The sequence below is a fragment of the Aphis gossypii genome, chromosome 1 (assembly GCF_020184175.1).
Source record: "Aphis gossypii isolate Hap1 chromosome 1, ASM2018417v2, whole genome shotgun sequence".
NCBI lineage: Eukaryota > Metazoa > Arthropoda > Insecta > Hemiptera > Aphididae > Aphis > Aphis gossypii.
The window spans coordinates 69,422,670-69,441,431 of NC_065530.1; the positions used below are offsets into that span (position 1 = coordinate 69,422,670).

At 28.4% G+C, this 18,762-nt stretch overlaps 2 protein-coding genes and 2 long non-coding RNA genes across 5 annotated transcripts; 3 read left to right on the plus strand and 1 right to left on the minus strand.

Annotated features, from left to right (window-relative positions):
• Positions 1-2,447: 2,447 nt before the first annotated feature.
• Positions 2,448-6,482, plus strand: LOC126549064 (1-acyl-sn-glycerol-3-phosphate acyltransferase delta-like). Of its 2 annotated transcripts, XM_050197454.1 has the most exons (7): positions 2,449-2,846; positions 3,380-3,555; positions 3,654-3,815; positions 3,898-4,088; positions 4,256-4,397; positions 5,793-6,012; positions 6,102-6,482. In XM_050197454.1, exons 1-7 carry the CDS (start codon positions 2,675-2,677, stop codon positions 6,188-6,190), a joined length of 1,152 nt encoding a protein of 383 aa, XP_050053411.1. In that variant the 5' UTR covers positions 2,449-2,674; the 3' UTR covers positions 6,191-6,482. The 2 variants fall into 2 exon arrangements, with proteins under 2 accessions (XP_050053412.1, XP_050053411.1); XM_050197455.1 differs by lacking the exon at positions 3,654-3,815 and having other exon boundaries at positions 2,448-2,846.
• An 812-nt stretch (positions 6,483-7,294) lies between these two features.
• Positions 7,295-12,496, minus strand: LOC126549065 (uncharacterized). Its single transcript, XR_007603206.1, has 3 exons — positions 12,345-12,496; positions 8,384-8,501; positions 7,295-8,280 (listed from the first exon to the last, which is right to left on the minus strand). It is a non-coding gene; the product is annotated as an uncharacterized LOC126549065 (long non-coding RNA).
• On the plus strand, positions 12,197-12,549 carry LOC126549066 (uncharacterized). Its single transcript, XR_007603207.1, has 2 exons — positions 12,197-12,336; positions 12,401-12,549. It is a non-coding gene; the product is annotated as an uncharacterized LOC126549066 (long non-coding RNA).
• Positions 12,550-13,202: 653 nt separating this feature from the next.
• Positions 13,203-14,551, plus strand: LOC114131835 (ribonuclease P protein subunit p29). The gene is made up of 5 exons (XM_027997145.2): positions 13,203-13,503; positions 13,565-13,713; positions 13,787-13,989; positions 14,045-14,232; positions 14,320-14,551. Exons 1-5 carry the CDS (start codon positions 13,500-13,502, stop codon positions 14,454-14,456), a joined length of 681 nt encoding a protein of 226 aa, XP_027852946.1. The 5' UTR covers positions 13,203-13,499; the 3' UTR covers positions 14,457-14,551.
• The last annotated feature ends 4,211 nt before the right edge of the window (positions 14,552-18,762 follow it).

Genomic DNA, 18,762 nt, shown 5'->3' on the forward strand with positions numbered 1-18,762 from the left:
GATTGAATGTCTTGAATATCTTGAGGGGGGAAAACCGTCCAATTTAATTATTAAAAAATATTGGTTACTAGTTTATTATTACCAAAAAATAAAAACGCTACAACACAGAAGTTATTCCCAATACGATTTATAATTTTGGTGATTCTGAAATAAATATCGAGGGACTAAAGTCATCCCGCGCAAAACAGTTTTAAACTATGTTACATGTGCAGAAGACAGAGACAACACATTTGAGTGTGGGGTCCTCTTAATAATTTTAATTTGTGCTGAAAGCTTCCCTTATTAAGCTCAACTTAAATTATTATTAGATAATAACTCAGGACTCAGACCGGATGAATCCGGTTATATGATTTAGTCATTTAGAATATTCCAAGTTCTGTAAAAAAAAAAAAAACATTGATTTTTTAAGTGTGTCAAATTTACACTGCGATAAAAAAGCTATTGAATAAAAACCCTATAGTAAAGCAAATACAGTGTTTACTAGTTAGTAATTGTGGACAGGAGAATGCTCACGGGGGCAGTCATATCCGGATATTGTTTAAAATCGTCATGATATCAACGATTATTATGTACCAATTTATCAGCATTAAGATTGTACTGATACTTTTGAAACGACCGTTTAAAAATATTTATTGCATATATCGCAGTATTTAAGGCAGTCATTAGGTTTAACTAAAGTAAATAGTACTAGCATTGATTACTGAATAGTCTATTCTATAGACTATGATTAATGGTACTAGGGATAAAAAAGGAAACTTTTTAAAAACATTATTCGGGTCACTATTTTTGTATTCTAATGAAGTGGATGAAAAATATTTTGCCACAAAATCTAAAATATTTACAAAACAAAAAACATTCAACATTTCAAACTCTATATGGCAATAATAAATATTTTAAGAATAACGATTGCTCTTTGCAAGACAGAAATATTTTTATTCTCACAATCTCACCTATGAATGATTTTTGTAGCTTGTACTCAGTCCTACAGAAAAATTGGTGAAAGAAAATATTTGTATTCGCAACGTTTTTTGACGTCCGCAATTAGTATTTTTATAACATAACTCGTTTCCGCAATTGTTATATTATATTATAATACCTTTTGACCTGAATAATTTGTCCACAACTATCGTATGTATCCAGCAAATAGATATACATAATTATCTTCAATCGGATTTACCGTATGCCTAAATTACATAATATATTACTCATCACTGACTACTGAGTCATCAGTCATCATACAATAACATAATACTCAAGTATTATACATTTATGCCTATTTTACAGCCGTCTAACTGTATGAATAATGTATATAATTGTATTATGAATTATGATACTTTATTTATAACAATACTATATTTTACATTCTAATCAACGTATTTTTCATCTTATAAATCATAACAAAGTGTAATTGTTCACATAACTATTATTGATATGAAAATTACAATCCTGGATATATTGGTACTTGTATGGCTGTGCAAAATTTTGTAGTATCGAGTCATTTATTCCGTAAATGTAATAGGTTTTTATACATTATAGTTCATAGTGTTGTACATTATTGGTTATATGCGTAATAATTGTACGATAATAATTCATATCTAACAATATACCTAAAATAAAATTATAATCTATTGTTAGATTACTTTATTACGTTATTATTATTGTATTTAAATATATATTTTATAACTTTGAAAAAGACTATAGGCATATTAATTAATAGGTGGATAGTTGAATTGTAACTATCTTCTGAAAACTAAAAGTATTTTTTATAAATATAGGCAAGTACAATGAATAAAATAAAAAAAAAATATATTTTTAATACATTTTTTATATTATATTTGCTGTACCTATAATGGCTTTCAAAATTATTGTGGGCACTAATTTTTAGTGTGCACCCCCGGAACCAAAAGTCTGCTCACGCCTATGAATATAACCAATAACCATTATTGTTAAACAAATCTTTACTAGTTATTTATGTTTAAAAGAAATTTTAAATTTGAATAATCCTATAAATATTATGCTTTTATAACTTATTGTAGATTTAAACTCAACATAGATCGTACTCTATAAATACAAATTAAAATATACAAACTATATTTACAATGATATAGATATATTTAAGCAAATAGGCAATGCCCGTTTGTTGGTTTGTCGTAATTTTTTATTAAATGTGCCAATTAAAATATTCAATATTGGAGTATAAATCAATATATTTTCAATTTTATAACTAACACAAAATTCAGCGGTACACATATAATAATAATAAAAAACAACCAAGAAATGTGTCTAAATTACATGTATTTACAGTTTAGCGATTTATTTTAAATATATTTTGTGATTATGAAGTTCAAAGTGCATATTTATTAAACATTCATCATCAGATGAAATCATTAACCTTGCATAACCTTGTATTTGATAAAACCTGTAGGTACATTATGAATTTGATAAATCTCTTAGTACCTATATGCTGCTTAAAAGATTATGCATGGGTAGTCTCTATATCTCATGTTTTCTGTCATTCAATTCACGAGGAGTAATGGTTCTAATATAAATAAGTATTTTTTAGTTTTAATCGCTTCCAATGTCAATTTAACTTCTCGGTGTTATTCAAAATTTAAATGAATTGATTTTAATACTTGATTTTTGACACACTTAATGAGCAGAGAAACCAGATAATATGTCATTCATTAAGTCGTCTCCAGTGACACATATTATAATCGCACTAGTGTTTTTAGTATCAGGTCTTACTGTCAACTTGTTACAGTTATTATTTTTTATAGTCTTGTGGCCACTACACAAAGAGCTTTTCAGAAAAATTAACTACTATTTTTCATACATTATTTACTCAGGTTAGTACACATTTTGCTTAGTTATTTAAATAATCATAATAAATATGTTCATTTTGATAAAATAATAAATGTATGTATATAATATACTTACTTAAGCAATCTTCAAAATACAAATCGATTTAAAATTTCAATTTTATAATTTTAAAAAATAGATCAACTCTTTATAACAGTTGAACATTTTGAATTACTATCGATAGATGCTTCCTTTCGTCACGTTTTTCAAATCTAGTACAAACGTTTACAAACTTATACTTATTGTGTTGTTGACGTATAAAAATTATAAATGTCTTTTATAAAAAAGTAAAAAAAAAAATAAGAATTAAAAATAGACTGTTAATAACATATATAATTTGTAATATTTAATTAAATATAATGTAGGTAAGTTGATTCAATTATAATATAATTAAAAATAGATAATTCGTAATTTCAATATAATATACACTGGTGATGTATATTCGTACCTATATTTCATAAAGAAAATATTAATATTTAAAGTCATATTAATTGTGTTGATATTTTTCTATTGCTCATAGAACTCGTTTTCCTATCCGATTGGTGGGCTGGTGTGCAATATTACTTTTATGTGGACAAAGATGATTACAATAATTACTTTGGCAAAGAACACGCGATATTCATTATTAACCACAAGTATGAAATTGACTGGCTAACTGCTTGGGTCGTTAACGATCGAATCGGTGGTATTCTCGGGGTAAGTTTTTTTTTTGTTATCTCCGACTGATTCTTAGTCAAAATAAGAACTAGAAATTAATTAAACATGTTTTTAAAATTATTTCATTATTTAACAAGAACTGCAAAGCATTCGCGAAAAATAGTCTCAAGTACATGCCCGTAATTGGTTGGGCTTGGTGGTTTGGCGAATTTTTATTCCTTCAGAGAGACTTGGTAAAAGACAAGTACACAATAGAAACTAAGCTTAAAACATTGTTCGAATATGAAAACCCAGTCACGGTATTTTTTACATTCATTAAAAATGTATGCTATAGCTAGTATGATAATATTTTAAAGTTTGTGTTTCGAAATGTTCCGGCAGATGTTACTATATGCAGAAGGTACCAGATTTACAAAAGAAAAACAAGAAGCCAGCATTAAGTTCGCCAGAACAAAAGGACTACCGGAGTTAAAAGAACACTTGTTGCCGAGGACTAAAGGTTTTAGCATTGGATTACCTCATTTTAGACACAATTTGCCAGCCGTCTATAATGTTCAAATTGCTTTTAGAAGGTATGTGATAAAATATAGCTAAATACGTTTTAGTCAAAATTTAGTCATCAGTAGTACATTATGGCTGCTGGCAGCATCGCAGCGAGCTATAGCGTATTTAGTATTTATGTCACCGATACTTGTAACCTATCTAACACACTTCTTTTCAATATAACTTGCAAATGCAGAGAAGAAAAACCATCGTTGAGAGCATTATTAAATGGTCAACGGTTAGAAGCGCATGTATACATAGAAAGAATACCTATTGAACAAGTTCCAGAAAACGACAAAGAATGTGACAAATGGATGTACGAATTGTACGAGAAAAAAGTAATAATTCATATTTTATACATAATTATCTGCTTGATTTTCAGAAATATTTTGAACATCTTCAATCAAAAATAACGTAAATAGGTTAGGTATACTTAAAATAAATTATTGAACAGGTACACATTTACATTATATAAATGTATACTATACAATAACTTAAGATTGAAGTAACCAATTTTTAATACCACATTAACCTTTACGTCTGATATCCAAAAAAAAAAAATTTTAATTAATTTTAACTTAAAAAATCACAAAATAACTTGAATAAAATTATACTAAAAAAGAATGTATACCTACATATTATATTCGTTATCAAACTAAATTTATAAAATGAAGATAATAATACCGATTCATAATTAATTAAACTCGTTCTACCTAATCTAACACTAAAACATATACCTATATAAACTATGTAGGATGTTTTAATGTCTTATGTCATTATTGTCATTACTCGTAACTCATAAGCTATAAAAATAATAGTTAAAAATTAAAACAAGTATACCCGATAGGCTACGAGACAACGCTATACCTATTTAACTTTTTTCCAATTTTTTTTTCACAGAATATTGTTCTAAATACCTTCCTTAATGGCTCAATGTCACCAATTTTCAAAATTTTGATTTCAAAGAGTTGAAATCGGTAATAATACATTTTTAAAAACTAAAATATAATAAAATAAATCAGATTATTTTACCAACTATATAAAAACTACAATATAGCACATTATTTTATCTTATCCAGCGCGTAGTAAAAAAAATTGATATAAATGAAACTTTAGGATTAGAAATTATAAACTTACGTACACATCTCGCGGGGTCAGCAATCCACCCCAGGTGGATACCTGCAGATAATATACTGCTCGCATAATCATAATAGAGAGTCTCACGGGCAACGCCAAGCGGATGAATTACTATAATATAATCTGACTAACTAACTGACTGATAAATGTATAGAGCCTGAAGCCCTGAACAATGATAGATCGAGGCTTGTAATTTAAACGGTACGTTCGTAGTGTTCGTACCATAAATATAGTGTGCAATAAGAAAGCATTTTACAAAATTCGCATTTTAAAGTGGTGCTTGTACGATTTTTTTGAGATTTAATATGGTCAATGAAAATGTCAAAGTTTTGAACACCGTTAATAACAAATTAATTAAAGTTCGAATTTTATTATAGAATTGGCATTTTTAACGGGCAACAAAGTACACGGGGTCAGCTAGTATTATAATACATAGATAGTATTATTATTATAAGAGCTAAATAATAAATGTGATCAATTTTTATAAAACATAATTAAAATAAGATATATATTTTTTGAATAGATTTGTAAGTATCTTACTACTGTTTTATTTTTCTTAATATAATTATTTGGTTTTAAATATATTTAATCAACAGGATAAAATGATGGTCAGCTTCTTTAACACAGGAGATTGGTTTAAAGAAAGTGGCGTAAAGCCACTGGAGAAATTTGTTCCACCATTACGTTATTATAGTCTTATAAATATAATATTATGGTCAATCTTAATTTTGGTACCATTTTTCTACTTTACATTTAACGTATTGATTTCGGGAAATTTACTTCATATATTAATGTTGATGGTACCACTTGGTTTACGTAAGTTTAATATTCAAACAATCATAACATTTCATAAAATGTTATGAATAATTTATCAATAAATATAATTCAAAATATTTTATTTACAGTTTATGTAATCTTGTCCAAATTGATGAGCGTTTCTGAAATAGGCAAGACGTCATCAGAATACGGTACAGACAAAAAAAAAACAAAATAACTACAAATTAATGAAATAAAAAAAAATGTTAAAATTAGTTTTGAAACTATAAGTTTCAAGTTAAAAATGTTAATTTAAATCATAAGTCATAGTTATTGTCATATAGCTATACTATAGCAAGATATTCTAATATGTGTTTTAATTATTTTGACATTAACTATTAAAATTTTAATTTATTTTTTTTAAATATATTATAATTTATAGGCATCTACTAATCAATAATTTAAATGCGTATAATTATTCAATACACAATATTATAGTTTACATTCATAATAAAACTTTTGAGTGAAATCGTTTGGTTAAGTTTGCATTTATTATACTATAACTTGTTACATTAATTTTATTTTTAATATACTTGTACAATACCCATAAGTATTTTTTTGAAGTTTGGAGAAATTTTAGCTGGATACTTTTTATTTCGACAATTAAAGTTAGAGATATAAGACCTGACGTATGTGTTGCTAAAATTCTCAGATGGGTCACCCATCCGGAAACTAGCAAAGAATCGCTAACTTATCCACTGCGCTACGTCATGTCCCCTAGCTATATTATAATTATTGTAAGTGTGGGTTTCATAAATGTTCATTAGTGATTTACATAGCCATTAACAAAGTAATGGTCAGTTAAAAAATATTGCTTGTTGCTTGAACGCTGTATTAAAATATAAATTTTTATCAGCTACCTTTTTTGTTTTATTAAGAAATAATAATATTACATTTTTTAAATATTTATAAATTAATAATCGATACTAGATAAAATTTTTAAGCATTAATCATTATAATCAAATAAAATTAAAAATATGATATAATTTAATTGGTAACCACGGTAAGTAATCAATAAAATACAAATATTTTATGCAACTCTTTAAGCAATTATAACGTTACAAATGTGTTAATGTATTTACCGACAAGTTTTTATGCAACCCACCACCCTAAGAGTATACTATCATTAAATTAATTAAATCCTAGGTTTAACAAACAATAATATTATAATTGAATAATCATTATTTCTTGTCACCGTCATGATATCCTGGCTTTGATTTGTACCCGGGTAGATCGACTATCAATTGACAATAATAATTGTACATTATTATGATAAATTAAATAACTCAATAGTATAATATATTTATTAAAATTAAAAAATACAATATATAAAACAACAGTATTTAACAAAAAAAAATTTAAGTATTTTTAATACTATATAAACATTAACGAAAAATTTAAAACACAAAGTTTAAAATTTAAATATTGCAGAAAATACAAATGCATTCGTATAGGAAATATATCAAATACTTAATTTATATTTACAATTAACATTAAAACAGATGAATTATATAAAGAAAAAATAAATGATTGATGATTCAAAACTTATTTGACAATAAAAAAGGTTAAATTAATTATAAATAATAATGTTGTAATTGTACGATTTTTAAAAATATTAAGCTAAATAATTATTTTGAATTTTAATTTAAAAATTGATAATCTCCATATTTTAAAATACAAATTAAAAAAACATTTTTTAATTTTTTTAATTTTAAGTACAAATATTTAAATTAAAACAAAGTAGACATCATGTTTGGTTTTATAGGTATATCATTACGCATAAGGAAAGAATTTAAAACTTGATGTGAATAACATAATATATTATAATCATTATAATCCATGTAAATAAATTTATCGTTTTTCTTTGAGTCTATACATTCAGAATTTAGAATTAATATTATACTGTGTAGATACGTACATTTCTTGTTGAAGGTATTTCGCGTCTCTAAACAATTTCTTTTAAAAAACTATATCAATTTTACCATAAAGTGAATTCAATTTATGTTATATCCCTCTAATTTCTAAATAAGTTCAATATTCTAAACGATAAATTCTTCAATTGGTTTTAGAATTATATAAAGGTACTGCAACATTTCTTTGGCACTTTTGGTGTATTATTTACAAAGATTTAATAACAAACTAATAAGCACTAAATTTTATAATTTATTTTATTGAAGGAGTGTTAGATGAATTAGTAGTTACCGATGAATTAGGTTCTGCTGATCTGGTTATAGTTTGAGCGGCGCATTATGTATTAGAATCTAAAATCTAAATCATAATACAATTATTTTATATAGTCACATAATATTTATTTTTAGGTATCTATACCAAATAAAAATTATAATGTCAAACATTGTGCAAAAAATATTACCTGAATCATTGTGTTCATCGGTAGATTCCGAGATTACAGCATCTTTATTTGTGTCAATAAAGGAATATAATTTAATTGACTTGCTTACTAGTATGTTGCTTTATTGAAGTTATTATATCTAATAAAAAAAAAAAAGTAATATTCATTATCCTGTAATAAACTAAGATTCATACAATTTCTTCACACCTAAGACATGAAATAAATATATGTTTTTATATGTAAAATTAATTTTAACCTAACCCAATAAGTTGTTCCCTTATAACTTACAATACAATTATTAATTTATATTTAATCAAAAGTGCGTATTACTTAAGGTTTTTTACGTATTGTTTACTACATAATAACTAATAATAATTTATTACTAAATTATGCAATTTATTATTGATTGTAATATAAATGTATATCGAATGATCACTTGTAACAATTATTATAGATAGATTCTGCTGGCAAACTGCATACGTCAGATCTGTATTCTCAGCCTCGGATATAATTTCCAGTGGTTGGTATAAAATGTGGTTTATATTTTAATGACCTGAATACACCAAGATTATAATAATCGAAACTAATGGAAAATCTAGTATTAAATTTTCAACTTTTAGCTACTTATACAAAATGTATTATGAATTATATCTGCAAAATAATTTGCAATTATTCATGATTTTGACGAATTGTTGTCAATATTTGAGCTTCAAATGTTAATAAAAAAAAATTGTGCCTATGTATTCTTATAATTTTTTAATCACTATAAAACTAACTTATGAGGAACTTTGTATTTTATTTTTATTTTAGTATTTTGACCTAGCCAAAAAAATGTTATCGATATTTATATAAAAAATAAATAAATAAAAAAAAAACGAATATTTCGAATGCCTATATAAATAACATTAAAATAAGCGAAACATCTTAAAAATTAAATTATGTAAAGAAAATATCGATCTAAATAACTGCAGATGAAATTTTCAAGTATTTACGACTTATACTTTTTGAATAATAACAAATACTTAAAATCGTTTGAGGATACCTAAATCGTTATCGTTACGCGATTCCTTATAAAAATTTAAAATTCAAATGCACTTAAAATTGTTCCTGTAATGATGCTTCGAGTTTTCTTTATAGCTATTTGAAGGAAAATTTAGTGTTGAATTTTTTAACCTTAGATATAAACACAAAATATTTTATAATTTTTCAATTATACTATATAACACTAATATAAACATTTGGTGAAAATTTCAAGTATTTACTGTGATTAGTTTTTGAGCTACAACCATATAAAAAATCAAATTTATTTGGTCGAAAACTGGATTTGAGTAAAAATTCCCGTTTTTCCATTACCTTTTTTTTGTTTTTCTCGATTATTTTAAAAACTGAAATGTTATAAGTATTTAAACTATGGTTAAAATAAATGCATTTTTTTTTTTTTTGAAAACTGAACATGGATCATTGGATACTACTATCCAACTAACGACTAATAATATGCACATCAACACATATTCAGTGTATAATACAAAATTAAAGATTGATCAGTGACTATAATATATCATTACAGTATTATCCGAATTTTCTCAACATTTTAAGTTATTAAAGAGATTTTTTTAATTTTATAACTCCCCAAAGTGCCAACTAGATTTAATTTGCTACCAACAACTCACCTCAAAATATAAAACTAAAGTATGTTTACTGTCTAAAATATGATGAGACACACAAATAAAAAAACACACATCATTGTTAAAATTCGTTTTTTTTGTTTTATAATTCTTATAAGAATATCTTATACTATACGGTAGTTTATATTAAATTTACAAATTTCAGGTATGAATATTAAAAATATGATGAAGTTTATAGTTACCTACTATAAAAAAATGTTAAATTGTTGGTGACCTTGATGAATTTTGTGAAATTAGAATAACTTTAAATGTTTAAAATAATGAATACTGTGACTGTATTTTCGATATTTTATAATTGGTGTTTTAATAACTTATATGAGGAACCTAACATTGTGTTAAATTTTCAAACTATTAAAACCAAAACAAAATGTTATTATACATAAATCAATTAAAAAAACTAAAAACGTTGAAAATTTAAAATACCTACCTATAAATAGCATAGAAGGTTTAGAATATTTTGTCTAGTAAATTTTTAAGAAAACAAAAAAAAACCAAATCAATTATGTCCACAATTAGTTTTACGTAATAAAAATTTTGATTTTGTTTTTTCCAGTTAGAAGTATTTAAGTATTTTGAATTTCTTACAAATGACCAATTTGCTACCAAAATCACCCCGAGAACTGAAAATCATAACATTTTTACTATCCCTGCAAAAGGTGATGGCAGACAAAAAAAATACACCATTGTAAAATGAATACATTTGAGCCTTCACTCAGGATCTAAAATAATTTACATTTAAAAAAATGTTTTATAACCTAAATTGGTATAATAAAAATGATAAAATGTATAAAATTTTACCTAACATAGATGATGATGGAGATTCCACAGTTTAGAAATATTTATTACTTCCATCATAATCGTTTTACAAAATGTTATAAGTAAACTATAAAAAATGTCGGAGTACAAATATTTTAATCGTAATAATATTTTGAATAAATAGTTGATTTTTCAGAACAGCATATCTAGTTTATTGTAGTACTCAATTTGTACCATCAACTGTAATTCCGTTGGAAAATTCCAGCACATAAATTATAGAATATACGCAAAATATTAAAGATACCTACATAGTACATAGCTACATGTTAAGAAGACAGTTGTACGAACAAAACGTCAATACTCCAGCACCTCATGTATTTTTGATGACTTCAATTAATTTTAATAATAAGTGAAACTTTTCATTAAATGAGAATTTCAAATATTTTTTAAAATTACAGTAATACTTAGTATCAACAATTATGAAGTAGAGTTGAGCCACGAATTTATTAGAGCTTATATTATGTCAGTGTCACTCGACCGATTTACTACGTTACTGCAACAATTATATACATAATAATAAACACGGTGTTTAAAACACCTAACATAAGTACTCACTACTCAGAGACATAACTTTTAGTACATTTTTGGGAGGGGGATGGACATACCAAGTATAATATTTTTGACACCGAGAATGTTACCAGTTGAGACAGTGATTGTCTATAGCAACCGATTGCTATTATAATACATTTACATGCACCGATGTATCTGCACGAACTGAAGGTCTGAAGATACTCTATGATTTTTTTTATCCATGGGGTCTAAAAATATTATGGTGAAATCTTAAAATCTTATTATATGTTTATGTGTGAAATATAGCGGTCCTTGAAGTTTTTTTAAATTGTAAAATTGGTGAAAATACATCGAGCTAGTATTATTTTCATGTCGTGTTGTGGAAAACGGCTTCATATGGGCCTTCGTATTATAATATCTCTCACGTACATTCATATTATCTACGGTCAATCTCAAAATATAAATATTTTAACGACTTATTAAAAATTATTACTAATAATAAGTAGCTAGGTAATAGCAAAATAATGTATTTAAGCATAATGCTTTTAAAATAAAAAACAAATTTATTGACTACAATGGGTGTACAATAAATTAGAGCTTAATACAATAGGGAGGGTAGAACAAAATCTTCACGCACTCTATACGAAATCTCAAGACAACTACCTAACCGTCCACCACGGCCACCCCAGTTCACGCCCACCGTAATAACAGCACGACATAATATTATAATAACAAAGAACTAAGCGGAGCTTAAAGTTTTCTGAAAAACCGTCTCGCGAACTACGTTCAAAGGCGGTGCGCGATATGCACGCTTGTAAAAATCTACGTAACAATGCGATTGTGTGAGTATAACGATATAAATATTGCATAACAATTATTATAACGATATCGTGCCGTGGTCCGAGTCACGTAACAATCGTAATATTTTAATATTATTACTACTAAAAAAAAACGTGTGTGCAGGTACGTACCGATATTCGTATGGTAACAGAGAAAAATAATAACATAATATTATAATATTTTTAAGCTGGACACGGCCGTCGGCGCCAGTGGTCGTTTGCACTGGCTGCGAGTGAGATCGGCGACGACGTCGTTAGATCAACCAAAAGAATATGTAAAAGCCTCGGCGGTCGATAACCGTTCCGTCGTAACGGGAGAAAAACGACCACATCGAAACGTAATAATAGATGATGATGAACAGCAGCACGCAAAAGCCCTGAAACTCGATGGGGGTCATGACGTCGGGGCCCGGGCGACCTTCCCGGGGTACGGCGCTGCGCTACAGTGGTCCGCGCCCGACACAGCCGCCGTCGTGAGTGTGTCGGGCGGCGGCCGCAAATCGCTACGTCGGCGGCGCGCACGACGGAACGGAGACCCGCGACCGCCGACGGGCGACGGGCGACGACGACAGACCGCGACCGGCAGCCCGCCGGGCCGCGCGCCCGACGTCCTGGGACCCTGGTAGGAATCCGGGCAAGTGATGCGTCCGTGAACGGTCCGACTCAAAATGCACACGTGCGGACAGCGGGTGCCCAAAATGTCGGGTAGCCGCCGACGGACCGCGCGCACGGGGGGCCGCCTTGGCTCGGCCTGCGCACCGGCCGGCGCGTTGGGGCAGGTCATGGTCCGGGCGAGTCCACGTCGGCCGCCCGGGGTGAGGGACGGCGCGCGGCGGCCCGGACCGACGACGGTCCCTCACCCGACCGGCGGCCGATGGATTTGCCCGCGACCAAAGCGCAGTGAAGTGCACGTGCTTATCACCGGTGTGCAACTCTTATCACCGGCCACGTTCCACGGAGACGGCTACGCGACGCAGTGCGGTCTTCCCGCGCTGCGACCGGCGACGACGAGACGACGCGTCGTACTTATTCTATAGTCGTCGAATTCGCTCCCGGCTCATGCGCCCCCCATCACGTATAGTGCACTCTTATCACTGACGGCATAGCGGCGCCGGAAATCAAAATGCAGTGCGCTGACGACGATCGCGATGGTTGCTTCTCGGCGTCTTGAATCGGTCGGATCCAGCCGTAACGTTTGCGAACGAATTTGATCTTTGCTAAACGACCGGCAGATGCCCGACGGTGGTTTGTGTTCAACACTTGTTTTTGGCTGATTTTTAAAACAATATGTGTAAGTAAATTTGATATTTTTCTATTGATAAACGTTAAATATTTTGCACGTTCGTACCTAGCTAACATTTTATACACTCCGCTGACACAAACGGCGTTCGAGTCTTCTGGTACTTCAAATGTGGAAAATCCATTAACCGTAAATCAATTAACTCGTCAGTTGTTGCCGTTGAAGGTGACCAATAATGAAATAGATTCCGGACTTAAAAGGGTAATTAATACTATATGATCATTTTTTTTTGTTTCACGGGTAGTAATATTAGTAATGAAGATTATTTTTATAGGTATATTGGTTGGGTAATTACCAGCACAAGAAAAAACCAAAACCTGTTGATAAATGTAAACCGAAAAACCAATTGAAACGACTATTAGGATTAAATCATCCACCTAAAGATGTTTTATCATATACTGATGCAATGAAATTGAATGAGCTCTGGACATCATATATGAAAAAAATTGTTAATTTTGACGATCTCCGTAAAAGAGGGTAATACAAAGCCTACTTTTAAATATTGTAATTCATAAATTATATGATTTTACAGATGGGATGGTACTCCAGGATGTAAATATTGGGAACAATTTATGACTTCGCTGTACAAGTGTGATTTTCATGGTGCTCACATCAAAGTGATCAGTTCCAAATGCTGTTCATATATTTTGGTGGCGGGTGTTATAATTCTTGAAACAAAAAATACTTTCCAAATCATAGGAGTCGATAATAAATTAAAAAGTAAGTTTAAATTATGTATTGTATGTAACAAATTATGATATTATTTAAATTAAATTAAATTATATATATATATTTTTTTTTTTGCAGTTTTACCCAAAGATCAATGTGTTTTTGAATTAGAACTTGAAGGATATCTCATTCAGCTGTACGGTAAACATTTTATAGTTAGGTCAAAAGATCGTTCTAAAAAGAAAATTAAGGATAATCTTATGTTAGAGCTGTAAACATTTGACTAAAAAAAAGAAATTATTGTTGAATAATTTTTTTGATGTTTTAATTAAATTTTTTTTTTTATGTTAATTAAAATATTTTTCTTATACTTCTTTTGTTTAGGTTTAAAATTTTTCCCAATTCTAAAACTTTTTATAAAAGAATTAAAAAGAAAAACTATTGAAAATTATTATAATATTATATTTTACTATAACTTTACTAGGCTAATAACAAAACGTGCAAGAGAAAAACATTAAATTACTTTTATATACAGTGGTCGCCGCTTATTGGACTCATGGTAAATTGACACATTCGCCTATTAGACTCAAAACGGCTGAACCCGATTTGCACATATCCACACATGTATCAACACACAGCAAAAAAATTGTATATTCGACTCATATACCAGTTAATAGGGTCATTTGAAAATTAGATAAATAAGAAAATATGTACATACATTGAACAAACATGTTGTAAATACGATATTAGTCGATACCCTAGTAAGCGTGTGATCTACCAGGTCCGCCGTGATCTATTATCAATAGATAACACAGACTAAGATATACTTAGTATATTTTAGTCAGTGATAGGCGATAGCTAACGTATAATAAAAAATGCCAATGTCCTATCTTTTAATCATATTATGGTATACACAAGTCCCTTTTCTTCGTATCGTTGAGTTTATAGATCATTAAATAATTGTCATAGCATTTACGATTAATAAAATGGTAAAAATTTATTTAACAAAAGTCTCGTTTATATCAATCAAAAATGGGTACCTAACTCAAAGTTACTAGATGTACAATTTTTAGAACCAACTTAAAAATCTAGTTGGTAAAGAGAGCTTGGATGGCAAAAAAAAAAAAATTGGTACCTAATTAATATTTAGAGCTTGTTTAAAGTTCTTTTAATGTGAGATTTGGTGATGTGCAATTATAGATGATAATTCAAGAGCATCAAATTATATTTTTGTACTTAGGTTTAGGTAGTTGAAACAATACATAATATACCTGTCAATCAAAACAAAAATAAAAGTATAATTCAATTAAAAAACATTCAGGTATATAGCAGTTCACGGCAGACCCAGTAGATCACACGCTTTACCAATGCCATTGTTTTTTGGTAATTTGCCTTATTGACTCATTCGGTTAATGAACTCAAATGGTCAGGTTCCAAAGTCAAAATGAGTCCAATAAACGGCAACCACTGTATTAGGTATATTATATTAAAAATCAAAATAGACTATTTTGCGCATCCAACTGTTGGAAGTACGGGTGCTCCATCAATTAAAACTATTTTATATACATAGAAAGTTAAAATAATATAACACAACATATTATAATATATCATAATCACTACAATATGACGCGGCACTGTTTATTATTAAGTTACCCTCATTCTAAAGCAACAGGTGATAAATATATGGGCTATTATAACCATCAGGTGTTTTGTGGTGTGGAAGAATATTATGAATTTTCGTCCGACAAGCGATCCTAGTCTCTCAGCGAACAGAGTACATATTGATATTTTATGTCCCTCTTAATTAGATATACTGGATCCAAGCTTGGTGTAGATGTACACATTAGACTTAGACTACTCAGCATCCTACCTATTAGAATTATTAGAAGTAACATTTAATTTAAATTAAAACTAATTAAGGAATAGAGGTAGGTATAATGATTTGTTGTTTTTTCCTACTTAATACTTTTACTTATTCAATTACAGTATAAAATATATAGATGGAGATATATGACTAAAATATTACAAATTATAATATTGTTAAATATTATATACTTGCCCAATAGGGCGTATTAGTTGTATACACTAGTTTGAGTGGGAACAAATTGTAGAGGAATTATCTCACTATAGATACTAAAAAATTATAAGTGATCCATACAATCATTTTTTATTATACTTATAATATTTGAATCACAAATACTGTTTTTTTTTTTTTTTAAATATTTATGCATTTTTATAAAAATAGAGTATTTAGAATTGTAGTATTAATTGTACTATAGTCAATAAGTTAAAAGAATATTAGAAACCAGGATTGGACAACATCTTAGACACAATTGAATCTTGTATCTCGATATTCTTAAGCAAGTCATTTAGTATTGTGATACTATTTTTTAGTATCTTACCCATCACCAATGATAAGAATAATTCTTTAAATATCTTTAACAATTATTCTATAGTAAAAATACTATTGAATTTAATACCTGCTTGTGATCTTCAGCACCAGTTGAACATGTTTTCCATGACAGGATTTATCAATAATCCTACTAGGAATAAATTATCACATGTAACTTTTGAAAAATAAGTATTTTTAAAAGAAAACAAGACATTAAATACCAAGTAATTAAGCTATTAGTTTTCAAATGACACAATATTTACAATGTAATATAAATTAAATCAATCTTTTATTGCTAGTAACATATTGTATTAAAATAATATGATGAAGATTAGAGAAAATAACCTATTAAGCATATTTCTCGGTCCTTCCTCAAAAATACCTGTGTGATTATGATTTTTTTACTAAAAATACTCTACTTAAATTTTAATTAATATTCATATCTTAAAATTAATTGTACTTAATTAACAACTGAACAAATAAAATATTATTAATTGTATTGTCAAAATATATAATACTAATCTATAATAATATAATATAAATCTATTCGCATTTTTGCTGAACACTTTAACATTATAAAGTCAGTTTAGAAAAACAATCTCATAACAATGATTCAGATTTCAGACTGCTCGCACAAAAGCTCTCCAACTATCATGTGAGACATCAGCTTCACAATTTATTATATCCATAATTATCATAATATCCAAATACTCGACTCAATTAGATACCAGTTCAAATAAATTGGTTTTCTATTTTTTCTATACTTATTAAAATTATTCTATAACAACTATTACTATATATATAAAACAATACAAATATTACATGCATATTTACATTTATATGCGAAAATAACATAAAATCTTTATTATCTTGCATTTGAGATTTTTTTTATTTTGACCCCTCTCCCCTCTAAAATATTACGTATGGGGGCGCCCATGAACTTGCATAACAAAAAAAATCAATTTATTCATTTATCTAATACAAAAATATATTCACGCTTCACACGTATTCGTTTTCGTAATTTAATCTAATAAGTATAATTGCCCGTTACAGTTTAATATAGGTATGCGGAACTTATCTACTTTTGAAAATGTGTGTTTTTTTTTAAAATTTTATTATTTAAATAGATGATAAAAGATATTAACCAATGTTGAATACCAAAGTAAACCTATTTATAAATAAAATACAATTCAGGGTTATCTCCTGTGGAGTTCTTACCAACGCAGCTTATGTAGGCACATAATATATGGCAGGTACTAATATATATTAATATAGGTATATATTGGGGTGGCCACTAACCTTAACTTTGGGAGCCGCAAATTTATAAAGTAAGTTTGAGGTGAGCCACATTGTAAAGCAATGTTTATAAAATAAAGATACATTTTTCATTTTAAATCAAATGAAGGAACATTTATTTACATTTAATTTTAGTCTAAGTTTGGTTCAAGAGCCGCACAAAATTAATTTAAGAGCCGCATGCGGCTCGCGAGCCTCGTTGTGGCCACCTTTGGACTATATAATGATTTACATACAGTAACACTTCAATTTTGAGTCACTGAACTATTAAAATCATATAATATTTTTTGGGACTAAACAAAAAAGGAATTGTTATGTCTGGTCAATCTATAACTAATATTATAATATGAATAATATAATTCAGAATTGGCGTATCAACTTATGAATCATCGGTATAATATTAATTTAATACGTGCAAAGTGCTTGTTTTCTGTTAATACCTACCTACTTTTGATATAATTATACCATACACGGCATACACAAGATCTACAATTTTAATTCCTAATATAATAATGTCGTTTATTTATTTTTACTGAATGTCCAATATCAACATACTCACAGAGGTACCATAATATTATGTTTGTGTTCGTTCAATCGTACATTATTAAAAATTTTAATGCACTAAAAGAACTCTCAAAACCAGCTACCATCTAAATGTTAAACAACATTGAAGTTGATTAATAAATGTGTCTAAATAACTTTTTTATGAAGTTTACATATGATTCTGTAAAATATACCTTTTTGCCTATACGATTTCACACATCTTTTTTACTACAAAATCTTTTTTTTTATCTAACCAGAATGTAATACGATTCTACATAAAACTTGCTGTGGCGTTGCTAGTTATGGTAAAAAATAATATGTAACTACGATGTTAAATTTTATCATAATTA